At 28.9% G+C, this 25974-nt stretch overlaps 2 protein-coding genes across 3 annotated transcripts; one reads left to right on the top strand and one right to left on the bottom strand.

The window, feature by feature from the left end:
* Positions 1–3031: 3031 nt before the first annotated feature.
* LOC110653735 (phosphoinositide phosphatase SAC3) lies at positions 3032–16243 on the top strand. Its single transcript, XM_058129795.1, has 16 exons — positions 3032–3568; positions 4185–4389; positions 4477–4642; positions 5187–5409; positions 5984–6060; positions 7044–7231; positions 7308–7405; positions 7639–7772; positions 7886–8014; positions 8651–9014; positions 9674–9795; positions 10030–10143; positions 10621–10812; positions 12063–12233; positions 15086–15197; positions 15514–16243. Exons 1-16 carry the CDS (start codon positions 3455–3457, stop codon positions 15631–15633), a joined length of 2529 nt encoding a protein of 842 aa, XP_057985778.1. The 5' UTR covers positions 3032–3454; the 3' UTR covers positions 15634–16243.
* Positions 16244–21120: 4877 nt separating this feature from the next.
* Positions 21121–25691, bottom strand: LOC110653736 (eukaryotic translation initiation factor 3 subunit K). Of its 2 annotated transcripts, none has more exons than XM_021809499.2 (8): positions 25360–25691; positions 23859–23915; positions 23653–23703; positions 23485–23547; positions 23149–23199; positions 23012–23078; positions 22413–22528; positions 21121–21518 (listed from the first exon to the last, which is right to left on the bottom strand). In XM_021809499.2, exons 1-8 carry the CDS (start codon positions 25483–25485, stop codon positions 21315–21317), a joined length of 735 nt encoding a protein of 244 aa, XP_021665191.2. In that variant the 5' UTR covers positions 25486–25691; the 3' UTR covers positions 21121–21314. The 2 variants fall into 2 exon arrangements, with proteins under 2 accessions (XP_021665191.2, XP_021665192.2); XM_021809500.2 differs by having other exon boundaries at positions 22413–22495; positions 25360–25685.
* Positions 25692–25974: the final 283 nt, after the last annotated feature.

Below are 25974 nucleotides of genomic sequence, written 5' to 3'. Positions count from 1 at the left end.
ATAGGTGAATTAAAGTGTTTTCTAAATTTAAAAAAATGAAGTTGACAGCTGATAGATAGCTGATATGATATCCATCAGCTGCAGTTTGTATCAGCTATTTTTTTAGAGCTATTTCTCAATAGCTATAGCTGATTTGATTTTAATTTTTTATTTTGACTATATTATTCTTTTTTATTTAACTCGAAAATTAATATTATTAATACTTTTATATTTTTCATTTATAATTTTAGCATTTTAATTTACGCATTTTAACTTTATTAAAATATTTTTTATTAATAATATAAAATATTTATTTATATCTAAAAATTTAAAATTAATTATAAGTTTTTTTATCAATAATAATAATTATTTTATCAATTTATCTATATTTTTAAAGTTATTTAATTATTTTTTAAAAAATTTAATTATTTTCTTATTTTAATAACAAAATAAATGATATAATATAATAAATTAATAATTATATATTTATTTTAAAAATATAATAAATAATATAATATATTAATTTAATAATTATATATTTAATTTAATAATAAAATAAATAATATAATATAATAAATTTATAATTTTATATTTATTTCAATAATAAAATAAATTATATAATATATATATTTATTAACCATTTCACATATCAATAATAATAATTAAATATAATCTTATTAAATATTTAATATAAATTAACTATCATCCATTATTAATTATCAATTAACAATAATAATTATTAATTAATAATTATTAATTATATTTAATAATTAAATTAAACATACTCTAAAAAATTAAAAGGATATTGAAATATAGAAAGAGTGTTTTAGAAATAGAAAATGAGAATATTTACGGAGATATACTATTTTGTCACTTCTCTAAAATATCTTAAAAATACACTTTTAGCTTTAAAAATTTACAACACATCTCATCAAAGCAAACCTTTCGAGAAAAAAAAAAAAAAAAAAAAAAAAAATATATATATATATATATATATATATATATATATATATATATATTACGAGCAATGACTTTAAGTCAATGTCGAGACACGCTACGTAGCATGCTCCACGTGTATCACGTGACATCTGTTAATTGTGTCACGTGATGCACTCAAATTGCACCGTATGTTCGTTTTTTTTTTTTTTCAATATTTGATTGGTTTAGTTCACGGGCTAAGAGAGAATTAAAATAGACTCTTCTAAATATCAATTTTAATTTGATTTGATTTGATTTTAAAATTATGAATCAATTTTAGACTAAAAATAAGGGATTCTACAGTATGAAGACTCTAAAATTATTATTGATGTTTTTAATGGAAGAAGGATACCTCAAGAGATACAGAGAATTATTCAAGATATTTTAACCTTGGTTATTAATTTTGATAGTTGTATTTTTCAATTTGTTAGAAGAGTTGTCAATATTTAATATGCTCATATATTAACTTTTAAAGTCATTTGGGACCATAATTTTATGTTTAATCCCATGACTCAAGTCTTATTTGCATCAACTGCCTTGCCTTTATAGGCCTTCAATGAATTTGCTTTTCTTGAAAAAAAAAAAATTTTTTTTTTGAATAAAAAATAATTTACTTTTTTTTATAGAAAATTTAACATTTTATTAATTAAAATAATAAAATAAACATAATATAATATTTTTTATAATAAATATAAATATAAATATAAATAATTAAAATATTTTATTCAAAAATAATTTATGTTGAAAAATATTTTTGATTGATTATTTTTCTTAAATGTCCCGAGTGATAAAAAATATTTTTTAATAAAATATTTTCTGTAGCTTGATATTTTAATAAATATATAAAATAACTCTTGTAATTAGAATTTCAATTAAATTGTTGTTGATTTTAGTAAAAATATTAAAATGCTATTAATTTTATTTTCAATTTAAAAATAATTTCATACTTAATATTTTATTTTATTAATTTTAATTAATTACACAATTATTTATATATTTTATAAATTGATCATTAAATATTACAATTATTATGATTATATATATATATATATATAATATTTTTATATATTATATTATATTGTTATATATAAAAAAGAAAGTATATAAATATGATAAAATGTTAATAAAATAAAACTTTAAGAACTAAATTATTTTTGGATTAAGGTTTTGTTTGTTTTAAAAAAAAGTTCTTTTATAATATTTTTTTATATTTAAAGCACTAAGAAAAAGGTAAATAAAAAATATTTTTCTAGTTAAAAAAAATTTAATTAATTTTTTAAAAAAATAATTTTTTTTCAAAAAAGGAAGTCATTTTCATTTTATAAACTTTAATAATTTTATTAAAATATAAAAATATTTATACATATATGATATAAATATATACTATTAGCTTAACATTACAAGCAGATAACAAAAAATATTTTATAAAAAAATAGAACGCTCGTATATAAGTTATTTTTTACGAAATAAACAGAGTGTAAAAATAAAATTAAAAACATTTAGTCATTTTTACTAAATTTAATTGAAATTAATGATAGTTTTAAAATATCAAAAACTAAATTAATTAGTTTTAAACTATAGATATTAAATTATAGGTTTAATCAAATTTCAGGAATTAAGTTATCTTCAAGTTAAGGATGTTTTGATATTTTTACCTAAATTAATAGTAATTTTATTGAAATTTTAGTGATCAAAATTAATTTATAAGTTTATTAAAATATTAAGTATTAAATTATTAGATTTTAAAAGTATGTAGACTAAATTATAAGTATAACAAAATTTTAAGGACTAAACTGTATTTATGCTAAATATAAATAGCACACTGTATGACATAAGGTAATCTGTGGATGGAGCGGCCACCGAAGTTGTGGCGTTGGTTTTTTGTTTGGATCTGAGTTTTTGTTTTTTTAATTTCTTTTATTTTTGCCTTTTCCACATCTTAACACAAACAATAACATCATCAATAATTAGCTGTGACTCGAAGAGAAAAGAAAGCAAAAAAAAAAAAAAAATAAAATAAAATATATATATATATATATATATATATTTTTTTTTTTTTTTTTTTTTTTTTTTTTCTAGAAAGCTCCCAAAAACCCAATTTTTTTTTTTTCATTTTTCTTTCTAAGCTCATCTTCTCCTTCCCTCCGTATATAGGTTCCATTTTCAACAGCTTCCTCTCTGATTATAGTCAATATTGCCAAACTAATCATTGAATCATTGGATCTCTGTGATTGATTTGTTTGGAGATCAGAATTGAGGAGTGTTTGATTGGTGGTAAATGGAAAGGAAGAAGGAACTGGAATGGAGGAGTAATCAAGGATGTTGTATTTGAAGCAGCCAAGCTCTGTCTTTGAGGATAATTTAATTTGTTGTCTCTTTTAATTTTTTATTTCTTTGCATGACCTTGCTATAAATTCCCTGAGCCTGGGCTCGGCTCAGGGAGGGATCCAATTCAACTCAAGAAAGAATTTTTTTTTGAGTAAGAGAGATAAGAGGGATGGCATCTATGGAGAATGGGAGTCCTTCTACCTCTCCTTGCACCATTCATGATGAGCTGTCCCGTCCCGAGCAGGTCTATATGCAGAAATTCAGTCTCTACGAGACTCGATCGGTATTCATTTCCTTTCGATCTTATTGAGATTATATTTTTTGGGTTGAAGTTGTTCTAATTGCCAGTGTTGTAATGCTTGTAATTGAATTGACTCGTTTCTTTTGCGCTAGTTGCTTTTAGTTGGTGTTTTTTTTTAAAGCATTTGGATTGCTGGGTTGTGGTAGCTTTTGGATTAGTGTCTACGTGTTTCTGCTTGATTGGCTATGGTAAGAAAATTTTGGAATTGTTATTGTGGGTTGAGTGCATTACCCTATATTCTGCCTGTAAAAATCGATTACTTACTACTGCATTTTACTGAAATATCAAATTAAGTGATTGAATGCTGTGTGGACAGCAAGAAGCTTATGCTGTGGAGGATCAAATCAATGGATTAAAGCCATATATTCAAACATATAACATTTTGATGACTCTGGTTTCTTTTGCTAAAGATTAAACTTCTTACTCTTTTTGGAATGACTAGTTGAGGTTGTGCTATTTAAAGTGCAAGAATTTTTGTAGATGTGGTACTTTGATTTGTTTAATAGTGTTGTAATTCTTTGATTGCTTTTATCATACCTTACCATTTCTAGGGATGTTCACTCATTTGTATGCTTGTTTGCAATTCTTTGTGCTTCAGAAATTTTACATGATAGGGAGGGATAAGAGTAGGACATATTGGAGAGTACTAAAGATTGACCGACTGGACCCTTCTGAGCTAAATATTCGTGAAGATTCTACCACATATACAGAGAGTGAATGTTCTGATCTGTTGAGGAGAATACATGAAGGAAACAAGGTCACTGGTGGGCTAAAGTTTGTCACAACTTGTTATGGAATTGTTGGTATGTGGATCTTGGTTTGCATTTATTTTTCAACCTTTTGAGACTACCAATACTATCACCATACTCATCTAGATTTTCTGGTTTTAGGCTTTATCAAATTTCTGGGGCCATACTACATGCTGCTGATTACAAAAAGAAGACAGATTGGTGCAATATGTGGTCATAATGTTTATGCGGTCTCCAAGAGCGTGATGATTCCACTTCCAAATTCTTCTGTTCAATCCAACATCACTAATTCTAATAATGAGAACAGGTCTCTAGTCCATTCTGCAGAAAAATGTATTTTGATGTTGTACTGGTGGAGAAAACTGTAAATAGTCCTCGGAAAGATCCTTTGGACATTGTTTTTAGTAGAAATGGTTGTTTGTTGTCCAATTCTGTTTTTCTGTGCTTCTTTCAGTCCTTACAAAACTTGCAATTAACTTGCTATATCTTTTCTCATCGTCAGAATACTTGTGCACTTTTACGAGTTTTAATGTGATAATTTTATCAATACATACTTAGATGAACAATATTATGCCTGAAGTCAGCAGTGTTTAATTATCAAATTAATTGCTCAGACCTCTTTCCATGGCTATGCTGTGTACTTCTTCAATTTAGGTAACAGAATATTGATGCTTTTGCCAACTGTTATTTTATAAGCATTTTTTAGGGGAATAAAAATACTTTATTTCTGTGGTAGCTCTTTAGTTCTTTAATTTTTTATTATTTTTCCTGCCAGATTGTTTAGATATGTCTCTCTCTCTCTCTCTCTCTCTCTCTCTCATTTGATTATCTTTATTTCATTAATGACTTAGATACAAGAAGCTCCTCTGCATGGTGGACCTGACAAAGGACTTCTTCTTTAGCTACTCATACCATGTTATGCGTAGTCTTCAAAAGAACTTGTGTGATAAAGAAACAGGTCAAGTCCTCTATGAGACAATGTTTGTATGGAATGAGTTCTTAACCCGTGGAATACGAAATCACCTTCAAAATACTCTGTGGACTGTTGCATTAGTGTATGGTTTCTTTAAACAGGTGTGTAATGGGTTTTTTGGAGATAAGTTAGCTAGTCTCTGTAGTTTTTATCCCTCTTGGCTTCATAGTTGTTGTTGTTAGCTTGCTTATTTGTTAGTTTGTCTATTTGCATGTAATTGGTGTGGTTACATGCCAAGTAGTGTAATTTTCTTGATTTTGAGTTTATTAACATAAAATTACCTTCATTTTTGGTTGATTTATTTTATTTCTGTGAAGTTATGTTGTTATTATCATGTAATTTTATTGTTTAATTGAGGTTTCCTGTTTACCATGAGAAATTGGAATATGTGCGGTTTATTATGCTCACGTAAAACTAATAATTCTTTTCAGACTATTTTAGTTCCAAAGTAAGTTATGCAGTAAGCAAAACAATTGGTTTTTCTTTTTTTTTTTTTTTGTGTGGGAGGGGGGGAGAGGGGTGCTGTTATCAATTAAAAATGAAAATATGTTGAAGCATATTGACTCTGACTTTCTTCAATTTTGTTTACCCCTATATAGTATACAGAGTTATTTGGTCCTTTACTGGCTTCATAATTTGATTTTTAACTAATGGCTTCATACTATATGAATGTAGGCCACACTTTCTATATCTGGACGAGACTTCAAACTTACACTCATTGCAAGACGTTCACGCCATTATGCTGGTACCAGGTAGGGAAATATATGTAGTTTTTCTTCCCAAGGCATTTGTCCTTAGCACAAAATGGTTTGTAAAAATGTTTCAGAAAACGTGCTAGTTGTTGTACCAGCAGGCTAACTGAACTAAGGCAGGAAATACCAAAAGTTGAGAATAGTTCAGGTTAACAATCATTTCAATAACTGGATAAAACAAATTAAAAACACATTATACTCTGCAGCTAAACTTGTAAATTACTTTGAAATTGTATGTGTAATCAAGTAAATTACTTTGAAATTGTATATGACCATATCTTTTATTCATATAAGCATAAACAAAGAAAATAATTATAAGTGAGAAGTTACTCTGTTCAAATTCAAAATTTCTAATTGACAGCCAGAGGTTTTTGAGGAAATGGTTTGTCAAAGACCAAAGCATAATTATTCCTTATTGCAGCCCCTTGTCTACCAAGACTTGGCCATTGTAAATAAAGGAATAACAATGTAAAGGATTAAAAAAATTGCTTGATGTGATTTTTAGGATTTCTCATGGTTAAAGTCTTGACCCAAAGGACTTTAAAATTTAAAAAAAAAAAAAAAAAACCTTTGCTGGATCTGCTAGTTTAAAGTGAGGTATAGCGTATAGGTTGTCAGAAAAACTGGCTGGGTCAAGTTTTTTACTAACTTTTGACTGTGAGTGGTCCAATCAGAACCTCTCAGTTAGTCAGTCCAAGTCCAACCATTCAGTTTGATCTGTCTGATAATGCTAATGGGAGTGCGGAGCTAGCTGCTTAAAATTGCATTGGCTTCAAATCTTTTGTTAATGTTTTTATTATGTTTTAAGTACATATTCCTCAATATCATAATAATCTCAATTTGGATTTTTCGGCAGTTAACTTTTTCTGAATGCATTATTAATATTGGGGATCTTTGATTGTCTGGAAGTTGAATTTGTGATGACATTCTCATAGGTAAATCTACACATGCTCTGAATTATTCATTGGTGCTTTTTAATTTAGGTACTTGAAACGTGGTGTAAATGAGAATGGCAGGGTAGCTAATGATGTTGAAACAGAGCAGATTGTATTTGAGGACGTTCCTGAAGGTTTTCCCATCCAAATAAGCTCTGTTATCCAAAACCGTGGTTCTATCCCACTATTTTGGTCACAGGAAACCTCACGTTTGAATCTCAAGCCAGATATTATATGTATGTCTTTGCACTCGTGGATTTCATGGTAATGCGTTATATATTTTATTTTTACACAACTTCTTGTCTCTTTCAGTGTCAAGGAAGGACCAAAATTATGAAGCAACCAGACTACATTTCAAAAATCTTGTCAAGAGATATGGAAATCCTATCATTATTTTAAACCTGATTAAGGTAATTTTCTTATTTGGTTGAGCATCCCTTTTCACCCTTCTTTTGTTTTTGTTCTTCTTTGCTGCTGCTTCAAATGTCTTAAACCGGTGTTAACCAAAAACAGATCTTTAGAAAATATTGTTACTATCAGAAAATGAGGGCATTTGTATTGTTTCTATGAATGTCTGTTCTTATTATCAGAGTTCCTTTTGTTTTCTTATCCTTGCTTGAGATCATTATTTTCCAATCAACAGACACAGGAGAAGAAGCCTCGGGAGTCAATTCTTCGTGCAGAGTTTGCTAATGCTATTGATTATATTAATAAAGACTTGTCTGAGGAGAACCGTTTAAGGTTCCTTCACTGGGATCTACACAAGCATACTCGAAGGTAAATTTGTGTGTGTGGAATATTTTTTTTGCCAAAATTCTTAATTTTTTGTTGACACTTTGAAAAGTTGATTCTTATGGGAAGAGGTTTGCTTCTTTTTTGTTGCCTCTCAGAAAAGCAACAAATATTCTGTTACTTCTAGGCAAAGTGGCTGCATCTGCTTTGACACTGACAGGTTTCTTTTACTGTCAAGTAACACCTGCCTTGAGAACTGAAGGATGTACAATTTGGCCTTCCTTTGTGTAAGTTGGTTCACCTAATCTCTTTAACTTACTGTGTCATTCATGATATTTTATGGCTCAGAAGTTTCAGTTGTAGTCATAATTCAAATTATGAGCAAAAGCTATTAGCTATATGATATGTAATATTTGTTTTGTTGTCTGTTATATTGCTCCACCCTTGCCCAATTTAAGCTCTAATGAGTCATGATGCTTGAAGATTTATTCCTTTGTTACCAACTCCATTCTACAGGAGTGCTTGAAACCCGGAATCTCAAGTTATCAGTTTATTTTACCTTGTAGATTAATGGTGGTGTTGGTATCTAAAAGGAACTTTCTAAAAAAATATAAGGCTGTAGATTTCACAGAATGTTTTGTCTTGATTTGAGTGTTCCTATACATGTGCATTTGTGAATGTGTGCATGTTTCTCCATTTGCTTGTGTGCTCACTCTCCCAGCTTTCTTTTTTCTGTCTAGGGAAATGTAGGCTATATTTCTTGTTTCATTATGGTGGGACATTAATATTGCTGCATTTGGGTGCTCACATTGGGCAAATGAGTGCTTGGTAGATCTCCTTTTATATATGAATATTATGATGAGATTTTCATAGTTTTTTAGTTTATTTCTAAAAAAGGTAATAATCTGGTGAATATAATGCAGAAATACTGAGAATGGCCACCTATCTCCCCAGAACACAGGCAGCAATGATTATGAGGATGCCAATGATGTAGAGAGGAAATTTAACGGAGGTAATGATGTTGCTAATGGAAATCATTCTATCAAGCCTCCAATGTTCCAACAAGGTGTGCTCAGGACCAATTGCATAGACTGTCTCGATCGCACAAATGTTGCACAATATGCATATGGGTTGGCTGCACTTGGACAGCAACTTCATGCTATAGGATTTACAGACACCCCAAAGGTAGACCTTGATGCACCACTGGCTGATGAATTGATGAGATTTTATGAAAGGATGGGTGACACTCTAGCCCATCAATATGGTGGGTCAGCTGCACATAACAAGGTGATAATGACATGCACAACTCATCTAAACTTTTCAGCTATATGAATTATTTGCCTCTGTTCCACCCTGTTTAGGGTAATTCTGACATAAGCCACAATATTAGCAATTTTAAAGTATTGTTAGTGTACTCCTCTATATTTGATTGCTTTCATCATTTACTATGCATCTTTTGATTTAGGCTTTTTTGTAAACCAGGTTTTGAGTAGAATATAATCTGATTGTAAGAGTATGGGGAGTTGATAAAAATTTTGTTAGCTCCTATTCCTGCAAATTTGTTAAATAGCAAATTGCTTCATGGAAAATTGATTCTTGGCATGGCTTGTTATTAAGCAGAAACGAAAAGTTAAAGAGTACTGGATATTGAAAGAATTGTGTTTCTGGATAAGTGGAGAGAGAGAGAGAGAGAGAGAGAGAGAGAGAGAGAGAGAGAGATGACAACTTTAACAAACAAATGCTTCTGTTCTGCATAAAAAATTACCCATGCTTGTGGATTGGTCGTAAACTTAGGATTATTGGTTTAATTTTGGTTGGTAATTTGGCATCCATTTATGAATCTCTTCACTTGATACTTCTACTGGTCATTCTATCCACCACCTTAGTTCTTAACGAGCCTTAATGAGTCTTCATTCTGAAAATTTTGAACTCTTCATGCCATATAGATATTCTCTCAGAGAAGGGGTCAGTGGAAAGCAGCAACCCAGTCCCAGGAGTTCTTCAGAACTCTTCAACGCTACTACAACAATGCATACATGGATGCAGAGAAACAAGATGCAATTAATGTGTAAGTTGTGCTTGGTCTTGTTTTAGTTGCAGCAAAAAAAAGAGCCATCTTTGATAACTGAAAAGCTGCCTATGAGTTTTGTTTACATATGAGTTTTACTTTTGAGTCCCATTCGACCTAAGACTTGTGTAATTTCAAAAGGTGAACATTTTATATGATTGAATTATGATAATCCTTGAGCAATTGCTGCAATTATCCTATTAATGTATGACCTTGTATTGACAATTTGAGCAGATTCTTGGGGCACTTCCAGCCACAACTGGGTAAACCTGCACTCTGGGAATTAAATTCAGACCAGCATTACAGTGTAGGAAGGAATGGGCAAACATATGTGGATCAAGATAGAAGGTAATTTACCTGCTGAACAAAGTTTTGAACTATATAAGTTAGTCCTGGTGAATCAAACGTGTAAAAATGTATTTCTCCTTCATTCATTGCTTGACTGTTCCTGGGAAATGCACCCTCTATCTCAGTCTGCCCTAGTTGTTTTTAACATTTGAATGCTCCATGTTTTCATTGTCAAGAATAATAATTAGACTTTGAATAGTGTTTGATAAATCTCGGTTAATATTTGCGCTTCAGATGATACAAGATCACACATCGATCAGTATTCACCATTATCATGTGCGTGCGTGTGCGTTTATTTTATTTTATTTTATTTTTTATTTTTTATTTTTTGGTTTGGGGAGGTGGTGTGCGTTGGGGGAACTAGTCCTCTGGAGATGTATTTTTTTTTTCTATTGTTTGAAGATTTTCCTTTCTTTATTGCATGTAAAATTTTTGTAGCTGCAGCTTATCTTTGACTGTCAAGTTCTTTGCATTTAGGTCATTTTTCAAAAGATCCTTGTCAGATGGAAATATTCTTCATGAAAGCCATTCACCTATGTCAGCCACGAATGTCAAGCAGGAGAAATTTGCTAATTCAGTTTTGCCAGATCAATGGGAAGGGGAAAAAAATGTCCTTTCTGAGTCATCCCCTGCGATATCAACTTGTGAAATTGACATATCATATTCAAGGTTTTCTTGCTTCACTTTTGTCTTTGTTGTATAATTTGGTGCCATTGTTTTCTTGCTGTGTCAGTATCCTTTTCTGATGATTGTGTTATATCTCTTCATGGCTAAGCCTTTAGGATATGGTAGATGGAAATCTGCTGTTTTATTGTGCATGTTCACTTGTACCTTTTCCCTTGTTTTGTGCTTTCTTTCAGTCAAATGTTCAAGTTGTTTGTAAACATAATTGTCAACCCTGTTCTTGATAATATGACATTGACACAATAATGAAAGCTATTGTGAAGTCATTTTGTGACATTTCAGACACAGATGCCTGGTAAAAGCTTCATCTCTTGCACCTTGATATGTCTTGTGCTTGAAAAGGGGAGTGTATATCATTCTTGTTTTTTTTCCTGTATTGATCTGCTTTCTATGTGTTCGTAATTTTTTATTTGGCATTTTTAGGGAAGTTGGGTAAATTAGATGCAATAAGGACATACTTAAAAGTTAAATGCATGGATTTTGGAAGGGCAAAGATCTTTAGAGATTATTGAAATATTTTTGTTATAATATAGCATATTTTGTGGGATGCTCTGGTAATTGAGAATCAAAATATCACTTTGCAATTGCTGTAGGACAGGATAGGTTTTTTTTTTTTTCTCTTTTTTTTTGCTCTTCCTTTTTCCCCTCTTTTGCTTCAAGGATCCTTTTTGGCTGATATTCAACAAGATGGAGGCATTTACTTGATTAGTTATGTTTTCTGGTGTACTTTTCTGTCTTAATCAAGAGAAGGATATCCTAAAATTTGTTTTTCTTTTTTCGTCGTCAACATAATCTTCTTCTAACATCTGTAAAATTCCATTACATTAAGTTGTTCTTATTTCACTTTCGTATGATGAATTTGGTTCCACTTATGAGAGGTTTGACAATGTTCTTTGTATATTTATTTTTTGGCAAAGTGGAATAATCCTTGGACATTGCTGAGCATGGTGAGTGTGGTTGTTTCCAGGATTGACCTGTCATGTTCATATTGTTGGATTATAGCATTTTGTTAAAGATATTTTACTTGTTGAAGACTGGCTTTCTCTCTGTAGTTGTTTATTTTGTTTTTTTGCCATTATCATGGTTAATCAATAGATTTATTGTGCTAGTTTATTGGATCCGTGTGCCTCTACTTGTAGTTATACTGGGTGGATACTTGTTCTGATACTAGTTACGGATGTTTCTGGTAAATTCCCATTGATTGTGCTCATTAAGCAGTAAATTTCTTCATATAGGTATACTCCTTCAATGCCTCGAAGACAACTCTTAGGGGATGTGGAAAGAGAGCAGTACCTTGGAAGTGAACATATTTACTTCTCTGAAGACACATTTATTTGCTCAAATTTTGTTGATTTAGGCTGGTTGTCTTCCTCGGGAAATTCATGCGAAGAAGAGCCATTTGAGAGGTATGTTCTTTTGCTTTTTCTAGGACGTAATAATCATGTCTCTGAAGTTTACTGGAAGCCACAGAAGAAACTCCTGAGCTTAAGGATACCTGCATGGTACTTATGGGAAGGTTTAAATAATTAGAAATGGGCTTTGTACAAGGAGGAATTAAATTGTGTGAAATGCCTTAAGATGGAAACAATATTCAAGATGATCAAAACAAGGTTCACATAGGCTTTTATGCTATGTTTGTGAGGGGAATGGGAGGAAAGAAAGACAAAGGAAAAAAAGGCTCCGTTTATTTCGCGGAAAATAATTTGTATATGAAAAATATTTTATATTTTCCGTTGTTTGGTTGCAATATTAAACTAATAGTATGTGTTTATGTTATACATATACAAGTGTTTTCATATTTTAATAAGATTATTGAAGTTCAGAAAATGACTTCTTGTTTTGAAAAGAGGACGTCATTTTTAAGGAAAATGGTTTAGTTTTTCTTTAACTAGTAATATATTTTTTGACCCATTGTTATGAGTGGCCTAAACATTAGAAAATGTAAAAAATATTTTTCAGAAAAATATCTTCCACGAAACAGAGTGTAAATGAAAGAATTGTTCACCTTTCTCTTGTTTGGAACTTAACTGAACTCAACTCAACTAAGCCTTTATCCCAAAAATTATTGGGGTCGGCTATATAGATTCTCTTTCTCTACTCTAAACAATTTTGGATTAAATCCTTGAAAATGTGTAATGCTTTTAGGTCATGTTGTACTATTATCCTTCAAGTAAGTTTAGGTCTACCCCTTCTTTTCTTTCTATCCTCTAACCCAATGTGCTCTACTTGTCTAACTGGGGCCTCCATATGTCTACGCTTCACATAATCAAATCGCCTCAATCTCCCTTCTCTCAACTTATCCTCAATTGGCATCACTCTTACCTTTTCTCTAATACTCTTATTACGGATTTTATCTAGTTTAGTATGGCCACTCATCCACCTTAACATTCTCATATCCGCAACTCTCATCTTAGACACATACGACTCCTTCATTGCCCAACACTTACTACCATATAACATGACCGATCGTATGGCTGTAAGGTAAAATTTTCCTTTCAACTTATTGGGAATCTTGCGATCACATAAAATTTCCGTGGCACATCTCCACTTCAACCATCTAGCTTTAATCCTATGACTAACATCTTCCTCACATCCCCCATCTACTTGAAGGATTGAGCCAAGATATTTAAAGTGATTACTTTGGGGCAATACCACTCCATCCAAACTAACTCCTTCCCTATCACTAGTTCGGCCTTCATTGAACTTGCAATGCATGTATTCTGTTTTCGTTTTATTTAACTTAAAGCCCTTTGACTCTAGAGTACTTTTGCAAAGCTCTAGCTTCTATTGACTCCTTCTCGTGTCTCATCTATCAGAACTATATCATCCGCAAACATCATGCACAAAGGGATACTCTCCTGTATGTGTTTCGTCAATTCATCTAGAACTAATGTAAAAAGGTAAGGGTTCACAGCTGAACCTTGGTGTAATCCAACTGAGATAGGAAAATCTCGTGTCCCTTCCTATTGTGCGCACAATAGTAGTTACTCCTTCGTACGTATCTTTTAACACTTGTATGTACGTAATTGATACCCTCTTTTGTTTTAACACTCTCCATAAGACATATCTTGGAACACTATCATAAGCCTTCTCCAAATCGATAAAAACCATTTCTTCCCATCTCTGTATTTCTCCATCAAGCTTTTAATGAAAAAGATCGCTTCCATAGTTGAATGACCGGGCATGAGTCCAAATTGATTGGGAGAGATATAAGTGTCATGACGCAGTCGATATTCCACAATTCTATAGTATGACTCATGAGTTTAATTCCCCTATAGTTTGAGCAACTCTGTATATTTCCCTTATTTTTAAAAATAGATACTAAAATACTTCTCTATTCCTCAAGCATGTTCTTTGAGTTTATAATCTTATTAAATAATTTAGTTAATCATGCCACTCCCACATCTCCCAAACACTTCCACACTTCAACTGGTATTCCATCGGGTCCACAGGTTTTACCCACTTTCATTCTATTAAGTGCTTCTTTTACTCTGAAGATCTAATCATTCTAGTGTAATTCACATTCTTTTCTATTGCTTTATAGTCTATATTCACGCTATTACCACTTTGACAATTATTAAAGAGATCATCAAAATAATTTCTCCATCTTTCTTTAATGTCCTCATCTTTCATCAACACTTTTCATTTTTTATCCTTAATGCACCTAACTTGATTGAGATGAGGAAAAATAGGAGGAAAGAAAAATATGGGAGGAAAAGTCATGGGACCGACAAAACATTGTCACTCCAAATATGGATAAAAAATGGGAGGAAGGTGTATAAAATTCCCATTGTATCCTTTTAATGACTTCTCCAGAAGAAAAAATATAAGAGTAAAAACATAATTTTACCCCTCCGAACCAAATTTCTTTTGTATTTTTTATTTTCTATCCAAACAATAGGTGGAAAATACCATTTTTTGTTTCTTCACATTTTACGGTTCATTTTTGTTCCTCCCATTTTCTTGCCTTCCTCTCCTTTTTTCCCAAATAAGCTGTTAAAGAGTTAAACGAAACTATTTCTCTCTAAAAGCATTTTAAATTAGCTTTTCAAAGTTTATTTGAATTTTTTTTTTAATTTTCATCACCCCATATTTTTTTGCCATGAACATTTATTTCCTGTCAGAAGTTGGTCTGTTAATTGGATTTGGAAGCTAGAGGAAGCACTGACCCTTTGATAATTAAGCACATCATAGATCTGCTCTGTTGATTGTAACAAGGGAAACTCTAATGTCCTCATCAATGTTCATACTTTTGCAGGTCATCAGTGCTTACAATCTCACCAATTGCGGGGATGTCATCAGAAAATGTTGTCAATGGAATAATGAGTGAAATGACCCCATCCACTAGTGAATATGGATCCAGCATGAAGGTCAGTACCTTCTAACTGTGCAACCGGCACTTCTCATGGTGTTCTTTATCAACTAACTAGTAGTTAGACATAACTAATCATTGTGAACATAACAAATCATTGTGAACCTTTTCAAAGGATGCAAATTTTACTGATAGTTACAATAAGCTGATTAAAATCAGTAATGAAAATCAACTCCATTTACAGTTTCTTATTTCCAGCTAACTAGAAAGTTTGCATATATTTTGGTTGTTTGTTTGCTTGGTTTTTCCTTAGAAAATTCAATCAAGCCACTTGACATGTTAGTATGACCTTATTTCATGTTAATGTTCTGTAGGGAAGGCAGCAGACGGGAACGGTGCTATCCTATGGTAGTTCTCAGAATTCCAATGTCCTCGAGGAATTCTCAGATAGCTTTGTGCACTGGGTAAACAATGGAGAGACACTCTGCCATTGAAGTTTAGCTCGCTTTGGCCCTGAATCAATATTTATTCCTTTCCCCAAGTGACCCGACCTGCTCTAAAGATGCTGAATCTATTGATGTAGAGAGAGGTGACAAGGACAGTGAGACCAAGGGGAGATGGCCGGACCAGAGGGAGAAAAGAGAGGCAGGTGTTTTGGCTGTCCCTAACAATGCATCCGAGAAGAAATTCTCCCATTCCCCATGTGTGACTTACATCGTTGAATCCATCGTGGAAACCTCGATGGAACCTGATACCGAAGTACAGAGAGTAAATAGCTAACAGTTAAAAAAAAAAAAAAAAAAAACAATTCTTTTTGGAGCTCTTCCTTTTCTCATTCCTCTAGTAGTACATGGGTTTCCTAGGTTTCAGTCCTGTAAATATATTCAACTCTTTTCTTTGAGAGCTCCACCTTTAAGAAGAATTTCAGGCTATCGATTCTTTATTTCCCTTAAATGTTTATCTGTGGTCAAGTGGAGCGTGATACTAATAATTAACTATAGGACTCATAGTCTTTAAGCCGTCCAAATTCTATAGCTTCGATTTTCTGGTTTTCCAGCAGGAAGCTTATTGAGAAATCGGTGGGCGATTCATTGGTTACTTGCATCTTTAGGATTATTCATTTTCCTAATCTCAAGCATTGATAGAAGTTTTTCGCAAAGTTGCCCAAAGCTTTATTATTACTAGTTTTTTTTATTATAACGTGCGTTTCACGTTATTTACATCTATTGATTTAATTTTTTTTATATTATATTATAATTTGAATTTAATTTTATTCTCAGCATATGATTTAAATATTTTATTTTTATTTTTAATTTGACAATATATTGATAAACTAAAAATTCTTCACCATATGAAAAATAATGGTCTTTTCTTACTGATCCTGTGGTTTACATTAATTAGAATTTTTTTTTTTTTGCATCAATTAACTTATGAAATATATTAATGGTGGTTATTGAAAATAAAATTTTCTGTTTTGGAGCAAACTCTTACCATAAAAAAACTCCTTTGTAATTGATAGTAGTGGGCATATGGTAATGGATGTTAGGTTTCAGTTCAATTATCACAATAATTAGATTTCAAGCAAATTAGGATATGTTAATAATAATAATAATTAGAATTCATATAATAGAAATGTTTAATAATTAATTTAATTTTCTATTATATTAAAATTTTAATATTATAAAAATAATTTATATATATACATATATTAAATAGAAATTTTAAAAATATTAATATAGAACAACTTGTTAGAATAGTGACTATTAAATTTAACCTGAATTATTGTTATTAAAAAAATAAAGAGTTTTTACAAGTGTTTTGTGATTCCTATTTATTAATATTAATATATATGTAGATGCATTGTCTATACAGACTAATATTTAGCTGAATTTATATTAACATTCTAAGCCTAAAATAAAAAGACAATCGTATAATTGTTATAATTATTCATCTATTTTTGTTTTCATTTTTATTTTTAAATTTTTCTTAATCTAATTTAATTATTCATAGACTATATATATATATATATATATATATATATATATATATATATATATATATATATATAATTAAAATAAAATTTAATATTATAAATATGTAAATATTTAAAAAATTTTTAAAAATAAATTAATGGAAAGGATTGGTGTTTTGAGTTTTTTTTTAATTTATATTACAATAAATTAAATTATAGTGAATTACTAATTCTTATTGGATTAAGGTTATAGAATTACTATATTAAAAATTATAATAAGATTTTTTTTTAAAAGTAAACTTGTTATTAAAATTTCTTATTTAGGGATTTAGCGACGAATATTTTATGGTTGAAAGCTATTAGCGACGAAATATAATAAGAAGTCTCTCGTTGCTAAAAATATCAGCAATGTGTTTATTGTGCTATTAGTGACATGTTATATGTATTAATGACCTATTAATTGTCACCAAACAGGCACATTAGTGACAAACTGTCGTTATAGATAATTTTAGTGGTATTTTTATAAATAATATAAGCAATGAAAAATATTTTTATTTATCTGAATGTTTCCTTCTCACTATTATTATTACTAGTTTTTTAAACATGCATATTTATATCTGTTGTTTGTAATTTAATTTATTTTCATGTAATTTTTTATTAATTTTTTTTATATAATTATAAAATTAAAGATTATTACTTTAATATAAATACTAATAAAATCAAATAAATAAAAAATAAATAAGTAATAATTGAATTTAAATAATAAAAATAAAAATATTAGAATAAATGATTACCTTTTGATAATAATTATGTTATCCTTTTTACTTGTCTTTAATTTTATATATTGATTTGACATATTATTTTTAATAAACAGTAAAAATTAAAACAAATTGATAGTTAAAATTATGATAATAATTATGTCTTTAGTTTTATATATTGATTTGACATATTATTTTTAGTAAATAGTAAAAATTAAAATAAATTGATAGTTAAAATTATGATTAGAAGAGAAATCAACAATCAAAATTATATTATATTAATTAATTTAACTCAATTTTAACTATAAATTTAAAAAAAAAAGTTTTAAAATCATACTAAAATTGTTAAAAAATTAGCTGTAATTATAAAAATTTAATTTTTTTTAATATTAAATCTTTAAATTACATATTACCATTTACTATTAATAAAATTAGTTATGAGTTAGGATTTTCATCTAACAAGTTTTTTTTCGAAATAAGGATTATAATAAGATTAATAATTTAATATGTTAATATTTTTATTGTAAATTAAAAAATTATAAAATAATTTAATCATTTCTTAAATTTTTCTATTCATATTTTTATATTTATTAATTAATTATTTAAAAAGAATACAACACTATAAGTAAAAAAAGTTAGGTTAATGATTGAATAAATTTTTATTGTTATATATATATATGTGTAAGATAAATTAAAATTTAAAAAAATTGAAGTATTTAAAAAAGAAATATGTATGCTAAATATATTGATGAAAAGTAAATTATATAATTTAAAAATATATTTTTATAATTATATATCATATATTAATATTATTCTTTAATATAACTCTAAATACTCATATATTCACATAATTAAATAAAATTAAAAGGTAAAAAAATTTAGTTAATTATCAATTTTAGTAAAAAAATTTTGATTATAAAAATTTAACCCTTCTAAATGTTTTCAATTTTAATAATAAATTTAATTAAAAATAATTAATTCATCAATTAGTAAAAATAATTTAAATTTTTTAATTTGTTATTAATTTTAGATGCTCCTTTTAGTTTTATTAATATATTCAATAATTTTAATATTTTAACAAAAACATCATGTTGATAAAAAATAATAAATAAATAATATATATAATATTATAATTTAAATTTTTATTTTTTTTTCTCTTTCTTTCTATTTATACTTTTAATTCACATTTTTTCTATCATTTTATTTCAAATTTAAGGGAAAAAAAGGAAATAAAATATTTAAAAGTAAAGTATGAATAAAAATAAAATAAAAATAGATGTAATTATAATTTTTAAAATAATAGATAAATTTATTAAAATAATATTTTATATTAATTTGAGAATAATTGCTAAAATTACTATAAAAATAAAAAAATTGACTAATATTAATAATGTATGTAAATATTTGAATTGTTTTTATTAATTAAGTAATTTAATTAGGTTAATTATTAAAATTGAAATTAATGTCAAAATTTAAAATAAAATTGATAAAATAAAAATATTTGAGTAAAATTGAAAAAATTTATAAAAGTTTTGATTTTCTTAGTGATTTAGTGATTAAATAATAATAAAAAATTTATATAAATAAAAAAAATTAAAATAAATAAGCATTTAAATTAGATATTATAATTTTTTTCTATATTTTAATATAAAATTAAAATTTATTTTTATTTTAAACAATTAATTATCCAAATAAAAACTAAATAATTTTTATGAATAGTAATTTTAAAATTTTTTTAATATATTTATAAATTATAATATTTTATTAATGTTAAGAATAAAATTAATTGAAAATAGGACTAATTAATTAAAAAAATTCAAAGCACTTTTTAATTTTATTTAAATTTTAATTGGTTTTATTAAAATTATAAAATTAGTGTTAGTTTTATTTTATTTACCTAAATTAGTTTAATTTTATTCTATTACTTAAATTAGTCAAAATTGAAATGCAATTATAATAATTTTATTAAAATTTTTAATACAAATTATTTTTTAATTTATTATATTAAAAAATAATTTAAAAATATAAAATTATTTATTTTTATTCTTATTGAAAATGAAATAAATAAAGTTTGTTTATATATAAAAATAAATTTTATGTTTAGTTAAAGTTATATTTTTGTCAATATAAATAATTAAAAAGACTATAAATTTATGACTAATAATGTGGTTGATCTACTTGAATTCAATTAAAAATTTAAATTCTTATTTTTAATATATAGTTAACACTATATATATATATATATATATGTGTACTTTTCAATTTTTTTAAAATAAAATAAATTTTTAATGAATTAATAATATTTATAGGATTATAATTATAGAATTATTATATTATGAATTATAATATATTTTTTAGTATAAGTAAAATTATTATTACAATAATATTAAAATTTTAATTTATATTAATTATTATAATTTTAAAAAATAAAATTATTAAATATTTAATAATAATTTTATCGCTAAAAATTATTAAATAATATAGAATATTATAGATTTAGCATATTAAAGGATAAGCATCGATAATGCGTAGAAGGCATTAATTACTAAAATTATTAGAAAGGTATATTTTTGTTGCTAAATATCATTAGTGATGAATTTCTATAGATTAGCATTTTCTTTAATATGCATTTTTTGCAATAAATTTTTTATCTATAGCTATAAGTACTTTTTTTTATATTTTTATCAATAATTGATAATAATATTTTTTATTTTTATTTTTTATTTATTAATTTCATATTTTAATTAATTATATCTTATAAAATTTGATATTTAATTGAAGTTAAATATAAATAACATTTAAAATTTATGAAAACTTTAAAATTAATTTTAATAATAAAAATATAATTATAATTAATTTTAAAAATAAAAGGTAATTTCAACAAAACTAATATTTCCCTTCATACATTCATGTATATAATATAGATTATTATTATTGACGTTTATTGCAATTTTCATTGATTAATCAAACCATTACAAGGGTAAATAAAACATTTACCTAGTGAGACGTTCAGTTTCCATACTGCCATGCCATCAAATATGCTATGCTAAGCTTGCGCATTTAGCATCTGAGGGACCTTTGACAATGCTTTTGACCCTCTGGCTGTGGATACTTGAACTGGTGAAATGTTTGTACCATAAGAAATTACCAAAAAAATTGAGAGAAGGGTTTTGAATATAATTACTTGCACTTTGATGTAAAATTTCTAAATGTTTTCATTTTTATGCCCCAGCACACGCATGGACAAAGCATTGAAATAACAATTTTCAGGTTTCTCAGTTCTACTCGTGTTTGGATTTGATCTTAAATATAAAAATATAACAGGTTACTGCAGTCCCCAATGTAATTAAGCAGCAAGTAAAATAATATGAGTATTAGGAGCGGCGAGTAACTTAGAACCCAAAGCAAAATAAAGCAAATTTAAATATTCCTACCCCTACACGGTTCAGCCAAGAATGGGGAAGATTCGAGTGATGTGCTCTAATGGTACACTATCTGCAGCATTTTTCTTCAGCTCGGGATGGTTAAATTCATTGCTGGGAAGGACAATGAGTTGGCCCTTACCATGCCCCTTCTCTATGCTCCATCCACAGGTGGCCATCTGCTGCTCAAGGAATTTGTCCAACGAAAGACCTTCAATGTTGATGGCCTGTTACACATCAATGTTTAAAGAAGTTTCACATAGCTGGCATTTCTATTATCTATGCATATAAAAGTCTCACAAGTTAAACAAAAAGGGCAGAGTAGGTGCATCATGATCCTGTTTTACCGTGGTTAAACCATATGCATAATCATTGAAAGGTAAAAGGCTGAACACATAAATTGACTCTGGGCTTCAAATGAAAAAAGTTGTGGTACCCTCTAGTCTACTTGTATTATGATCTACTTGACCCTTATAGTTTTATTCCTGAAAACAATAAATCCTAGATTTAGAAAATTTTTGGTTCATTTCTCGCACATGCTAATAAAATAAAAAAATATTAACCTCTCTCTCTCTCTCTTAATTTTTTTTTTAACTCATTTCCACCATATTTCTCACTCTCAAATGACAATTCTTACCCACATTAGCATTGCTAAAAGGGTTACGTCAACATTTTTATAGTTATTTTTGCTTAGTCTTTATGTGTGTATATCAACATAATCTGAAAACCAAATAAATTTGTGTTTAATAGGTGCAAAAATAGACATTGAGGTGTTTAATAGGTCAAAATAAGAGCTTAGGGGCCACCAGACTCTTCAGTTATATGGGGGCAATATATGTATTGGGCCAAAGGTAAAATATTTGATTATGTAATAAAAACTCTCTGAAAATATCAGAGATATCATTTACTAAAGCTCATGCTGTTGAACCTACATCCTGTTATTTAATTTTTGTTGGCACAGGGAAAGTTCTAAAGAAAACCAACTCATTTTCAGCATTTCTCAACTAGACAGATTTCTGCCAGCATCTTGATGCTAGCAAAACATGGAATGGCCATTATACAGAACAGAAATCAAAAGTAACACAGCATATATATGGCATGAGAATGAAGTTGAAGCATACCTCAGCCAGCACAGACCGGGGAACCTTTTGATAGGTCAAGGAAAGCAGATGAATAGCATACGATTGAATTGCTTGCTCAAAACCTGCATTCTGTCCTCTAGTAAGCCACAGCGCATCTTAAACATACACTCGAAACAAAACAGACAAGCAGGACAATGTCAACTATAGCAGCTGTATAATTACATGCATGACAGTAACAGCAAATTAAGCCTAACTATTTAATTGAAGGACAGAATGGATTATATCATGCACTAATCAACAACTGTAATGCACACACTAACCTAAATCAATACAAGTAGAAATCATACCAGTCGTATGAAATTATGAATGCTCCAATCTGCCCACTACTGTTTCTGTGTGCCAAAGGCATTCCATTGTAAATATGATTTAAGTCCAATGCCAATTTAACGACCACATTAAATCTCCATTCTTAAAACCTTATCAATTTTCCCTTAAAATTCCACATTTTGTAATCTATATAAATATAACAATCATTCTCTGAAATATTAATCCTTGAACACAACATGTCCAATTGGACAACAGAAACCAAGATGTACCCAGTGAGAGCAGTAGCAGCTATCACAATTCATTCTTTTTACCTGGCACAGCCTCAACTATGTGTCGACTCTTAGCTGCTTCATCCCAGAACTGGCGGAACCTTCCTGTCTGCAAATGAAGTATTTATAAGTTTCTCTTTCCCTCATACATACTAGTCAAGTAACATAGCGAGATATACCTCCAAATAATGTGAGAGAACTATCAATGTCTTGAACTGTTCCTCCATTTGCTGACAGACAAAAAGAGATAAATACGTATCAGGTATAAATTAGTGATAAATAAGTTCAATTTATTCACAAAACTGGAAAAACTTTTCAGTATAAATCAGTGAGGTAAACCCAAAAACATTCTCCCTTCTACCTCCCCCTGGCCCTCAACAGACCACACACTCATACATTTGCATTAGTCCACATCTATTGCATTGAATAAACTATAGTACTACTTGATGGAGAATGCTTAATCTTGGATGTCTAAATGCATGCATAACAATGTGCCAAAAGTAACAGAATGATACCACTCGTTCAGGAATTAAAAATAGACAAAGGCTAAAATCTGGGGCTGGCATTGCCATTAGTGCCTGGTAAAAATAAAAAACAAAAACAAAAAAAAATATTAGAAAGATATTATAGGCCACTAAGCTGCAAAAGCATTTAAAGGCATTTAAGCAAAGGCTTAACCAGACCTTAACCAAAATGCGAGCAACAATTTGAGTGCTTAGTCGCTCTGGTTCAAACTGCAACAATAAACATTTAGTAAGGAATTACATATTTAAGTCTAACTGAAACTAATGAACCAATAACACCCCAAAAATAAGGAAAAGAAACAGATGAACTGAACCATGTAGAAAATTTTAATTGCTCTAATGAGCAAAAAATAAAAATAAAAAACCTGATAGAGGCGAAGAAGGCATAGATTTGCATCCAGACTGTATGTTTCTGACGAAACCTGATACAGAAAATCCTTTTAATCCCAGCCATTTTAGTAAACAGGTAAAATACAATAACAACAACATTCAAGCACTAACCCCTTCAATTGTCAAAAATATGGGAATCAGGGTTTTCTTTTCATTGTTTTAGTCTTTTGGTGCTCTCTTATATCTCCAATTCACTAGGGTTATGGCGTTACACCACCTTCTTAGTTCTTATGAATTAATAGGTTGTTATTTCTTGTAGTGCTTAACTTCACTATTTCTATTTCAACATCTCTTATGAAATGGTCATTGTAATTTGTTACTACTTTAGAGAAAATGAAGACATGAAAGTATGATCCCTTATATTAACCCTTTATTTGGATTAAGGGAAATGAAGAACAAAGAAAAGAAACTTGATTTCTTTCAATTCTCTTGTTTGGACATTAAATAGAGGAGAGAAAGTAAGAGAAAGGAAGAGAAATTTCATTTCTCAAGTCCCTTATGATTAAACCATAACATTTCTCTCCAAATTGGTGGGAAATAGAGAGAAATGAGGAGAAATTGATGTAATTTATAGTAAAACACTGAAATATCCTTCTACAACATAATAGACATAAGGAAAAAGAGAGGATATAATAGTTATTTCCTCTCTTTTATTTTTATGTTAAGAGAGAAATTGTATTTCTCTCTTATTCTAATAACTTATCCAAACAATACAAAGTAATTTTTTTTTTCTCTTCATTTCCCTTATTTAATTTCTCTCCAATTTCCTCACATAATTAAGGATCCAAACACAGGGTAAATTACAGCCCCGCAATTAGCTAAATTTTACAAGGCATGAAAATGGAACACTCACAATTGTTGGTTAATAGAGCTACTTATCAGTAGGTACAAACAGGGCGCTAGGGATTGAAGTTTACAGATTAAGAAGACAAAAAAACTTCCACAGCATAGCTCCAGCTCACCGGTATATTAAAACCATATTAGCCCAAAAGTGAAAACTCATTTTCAGCCCATCAGTCAATTTATCCAAGTAATTTCGTTGCAAAAGCAACTCTTCATAGAACCAAAATTCAGCTGGGGAGGCTTTGAAACCAAAACATCAAGATCAAATCATAAACATTCGTTCCAAATACGGGGGAAAATGGAGAATAAATCAGGACGCACACTGAAATGAGCAAGTAACACTTCGTAAATTGGCAAAAAAAAAGGGTATTACAACTAACAAAAAACTCTTATAATTTTTGCAATTTAAAAATTTCCATATCTTGATAAGTACATAAAAGAAAAACCCAACTTAGTTCATACACGTGAAAAGAAAAAAAAATAACTTTCGATTTTCTTTCCTTTTCTCAGCGTCCAAACTGATAACAGAAAGCAACCCAAACATCAATTTTATATATTGTTTATCAATTTGAAACCTCACGAAGCAATAGCGATCAATACTCAAGCAATGATGAGATTGAAATAGAAAGAAACCTGTTCATTAACATAGTTTTCGAGATCTGGGAGGATGTCTGGATTGTAGGGATTGACGGTTACGAGCTGCTCGACTGTGAAGGAGACTTGCTGCTGCATCTTTTGAGTGTCTCTCTCCCTTCCCATTTTGCCTTTCGTTTCTATGATTCAGATACTTCTGCTATTCGTTTGCTTGGATGCTTTTCGCTTGAATATACACTCCTCCGTCCGAAGTCCCAAGCTTTAGCTGCGCGTGCCGGAGAGAGAACTACAAGGGCTTTAGCTTCACTGTGTCACAGGGATGATTAGGGCAAAGGCGTTAAGATGAACATGCCGAAAAGACATATATGCCCCTCATAAATTTAAAACAAATAAAATTCTGTAATTTTATATTGCATTTAAATAGAAAATTTGAAATTCAAGGATTGGGATTTGAGATTTTTACTTAATATGCGTTTATAATTTATTTTTAATTCATAAATATTTATTTTTTTATTAAAAATATGATTATTTAATTTTGATTATAATTTTTATAGATATCATCAATGTTTAATATAGAATTATAATTAATTTATTAAAAGTTAGATTTATAAATAAAATAAATTAACCATGGCTTTATATATAAATATAATAATA

The sequence above is a fragment of the Hevea brasiliensis genome, chromosome 11 (assembly GCF_030052815.1).
Source record: "Hevea brasiliensis isolate MT/VB/25A 57/8 chromosome 11, ASM3005281v1, whole genome shotgun sequence".
Taxonomy (NCBI): domain Eukaryota; kingdom Viridiplantae; phylum Streptophyta; class Magnoliopsida; order Malpighiales; family Euphorbiaceae; genus Hevea; species Hevea brasiliensis.
This window is presented reverse-complemented; position numbering and strand designations above follow the sequence as displayed.

Excerpts from the sequence above, each read along its gene's own strand:
- LOC110653735 (XM_058129795.1), top strand. The coding sequence starts at position 3,455 with ATGGCATCTATGGAGAATGGGAGTCCTTCTACCTCTCCTTGCACCATT. Across the intron at positions 4,390-4,476 it reads AACTTGTTATGGAATTGTTG|GCTTTATCAAATTTCTGGGG; the intron begins GTATGTGGATCT and ends TTCTGGTTTTAG. Across the intron at positions 8,015-8,650 it reads ACAATTTGGCCTTCCTTTGT|AAATACTGAGAATGGCCACC; the intron begins GTAAGTTGGTTC and ends AATATAATGCAG.
- LOC110653736 (XM_021809499.2), bottom strand. The coding sequence starts at position 25,485 with ATGGGAAGGGAGAGAGACACTCAAAAGATGCAGCAGCAAGTCTCCTTC. Across the intron at positions 23,548-23,652 it reads TTGCTCGCATTTTGGTTAAG|GCACTAATGGCAATGCCAGC; the intron begins GTCTGGTTAAGC and ends TATTTTTACCAG. Across the intron at positions 22,529-23,011 it reads CATAGTTGAGGCTGTGCCAG|ATGCGCTGTGGCTTACTAGA; the intron begins GTAAAAAGAATG and ends TGTATGTTTAAG.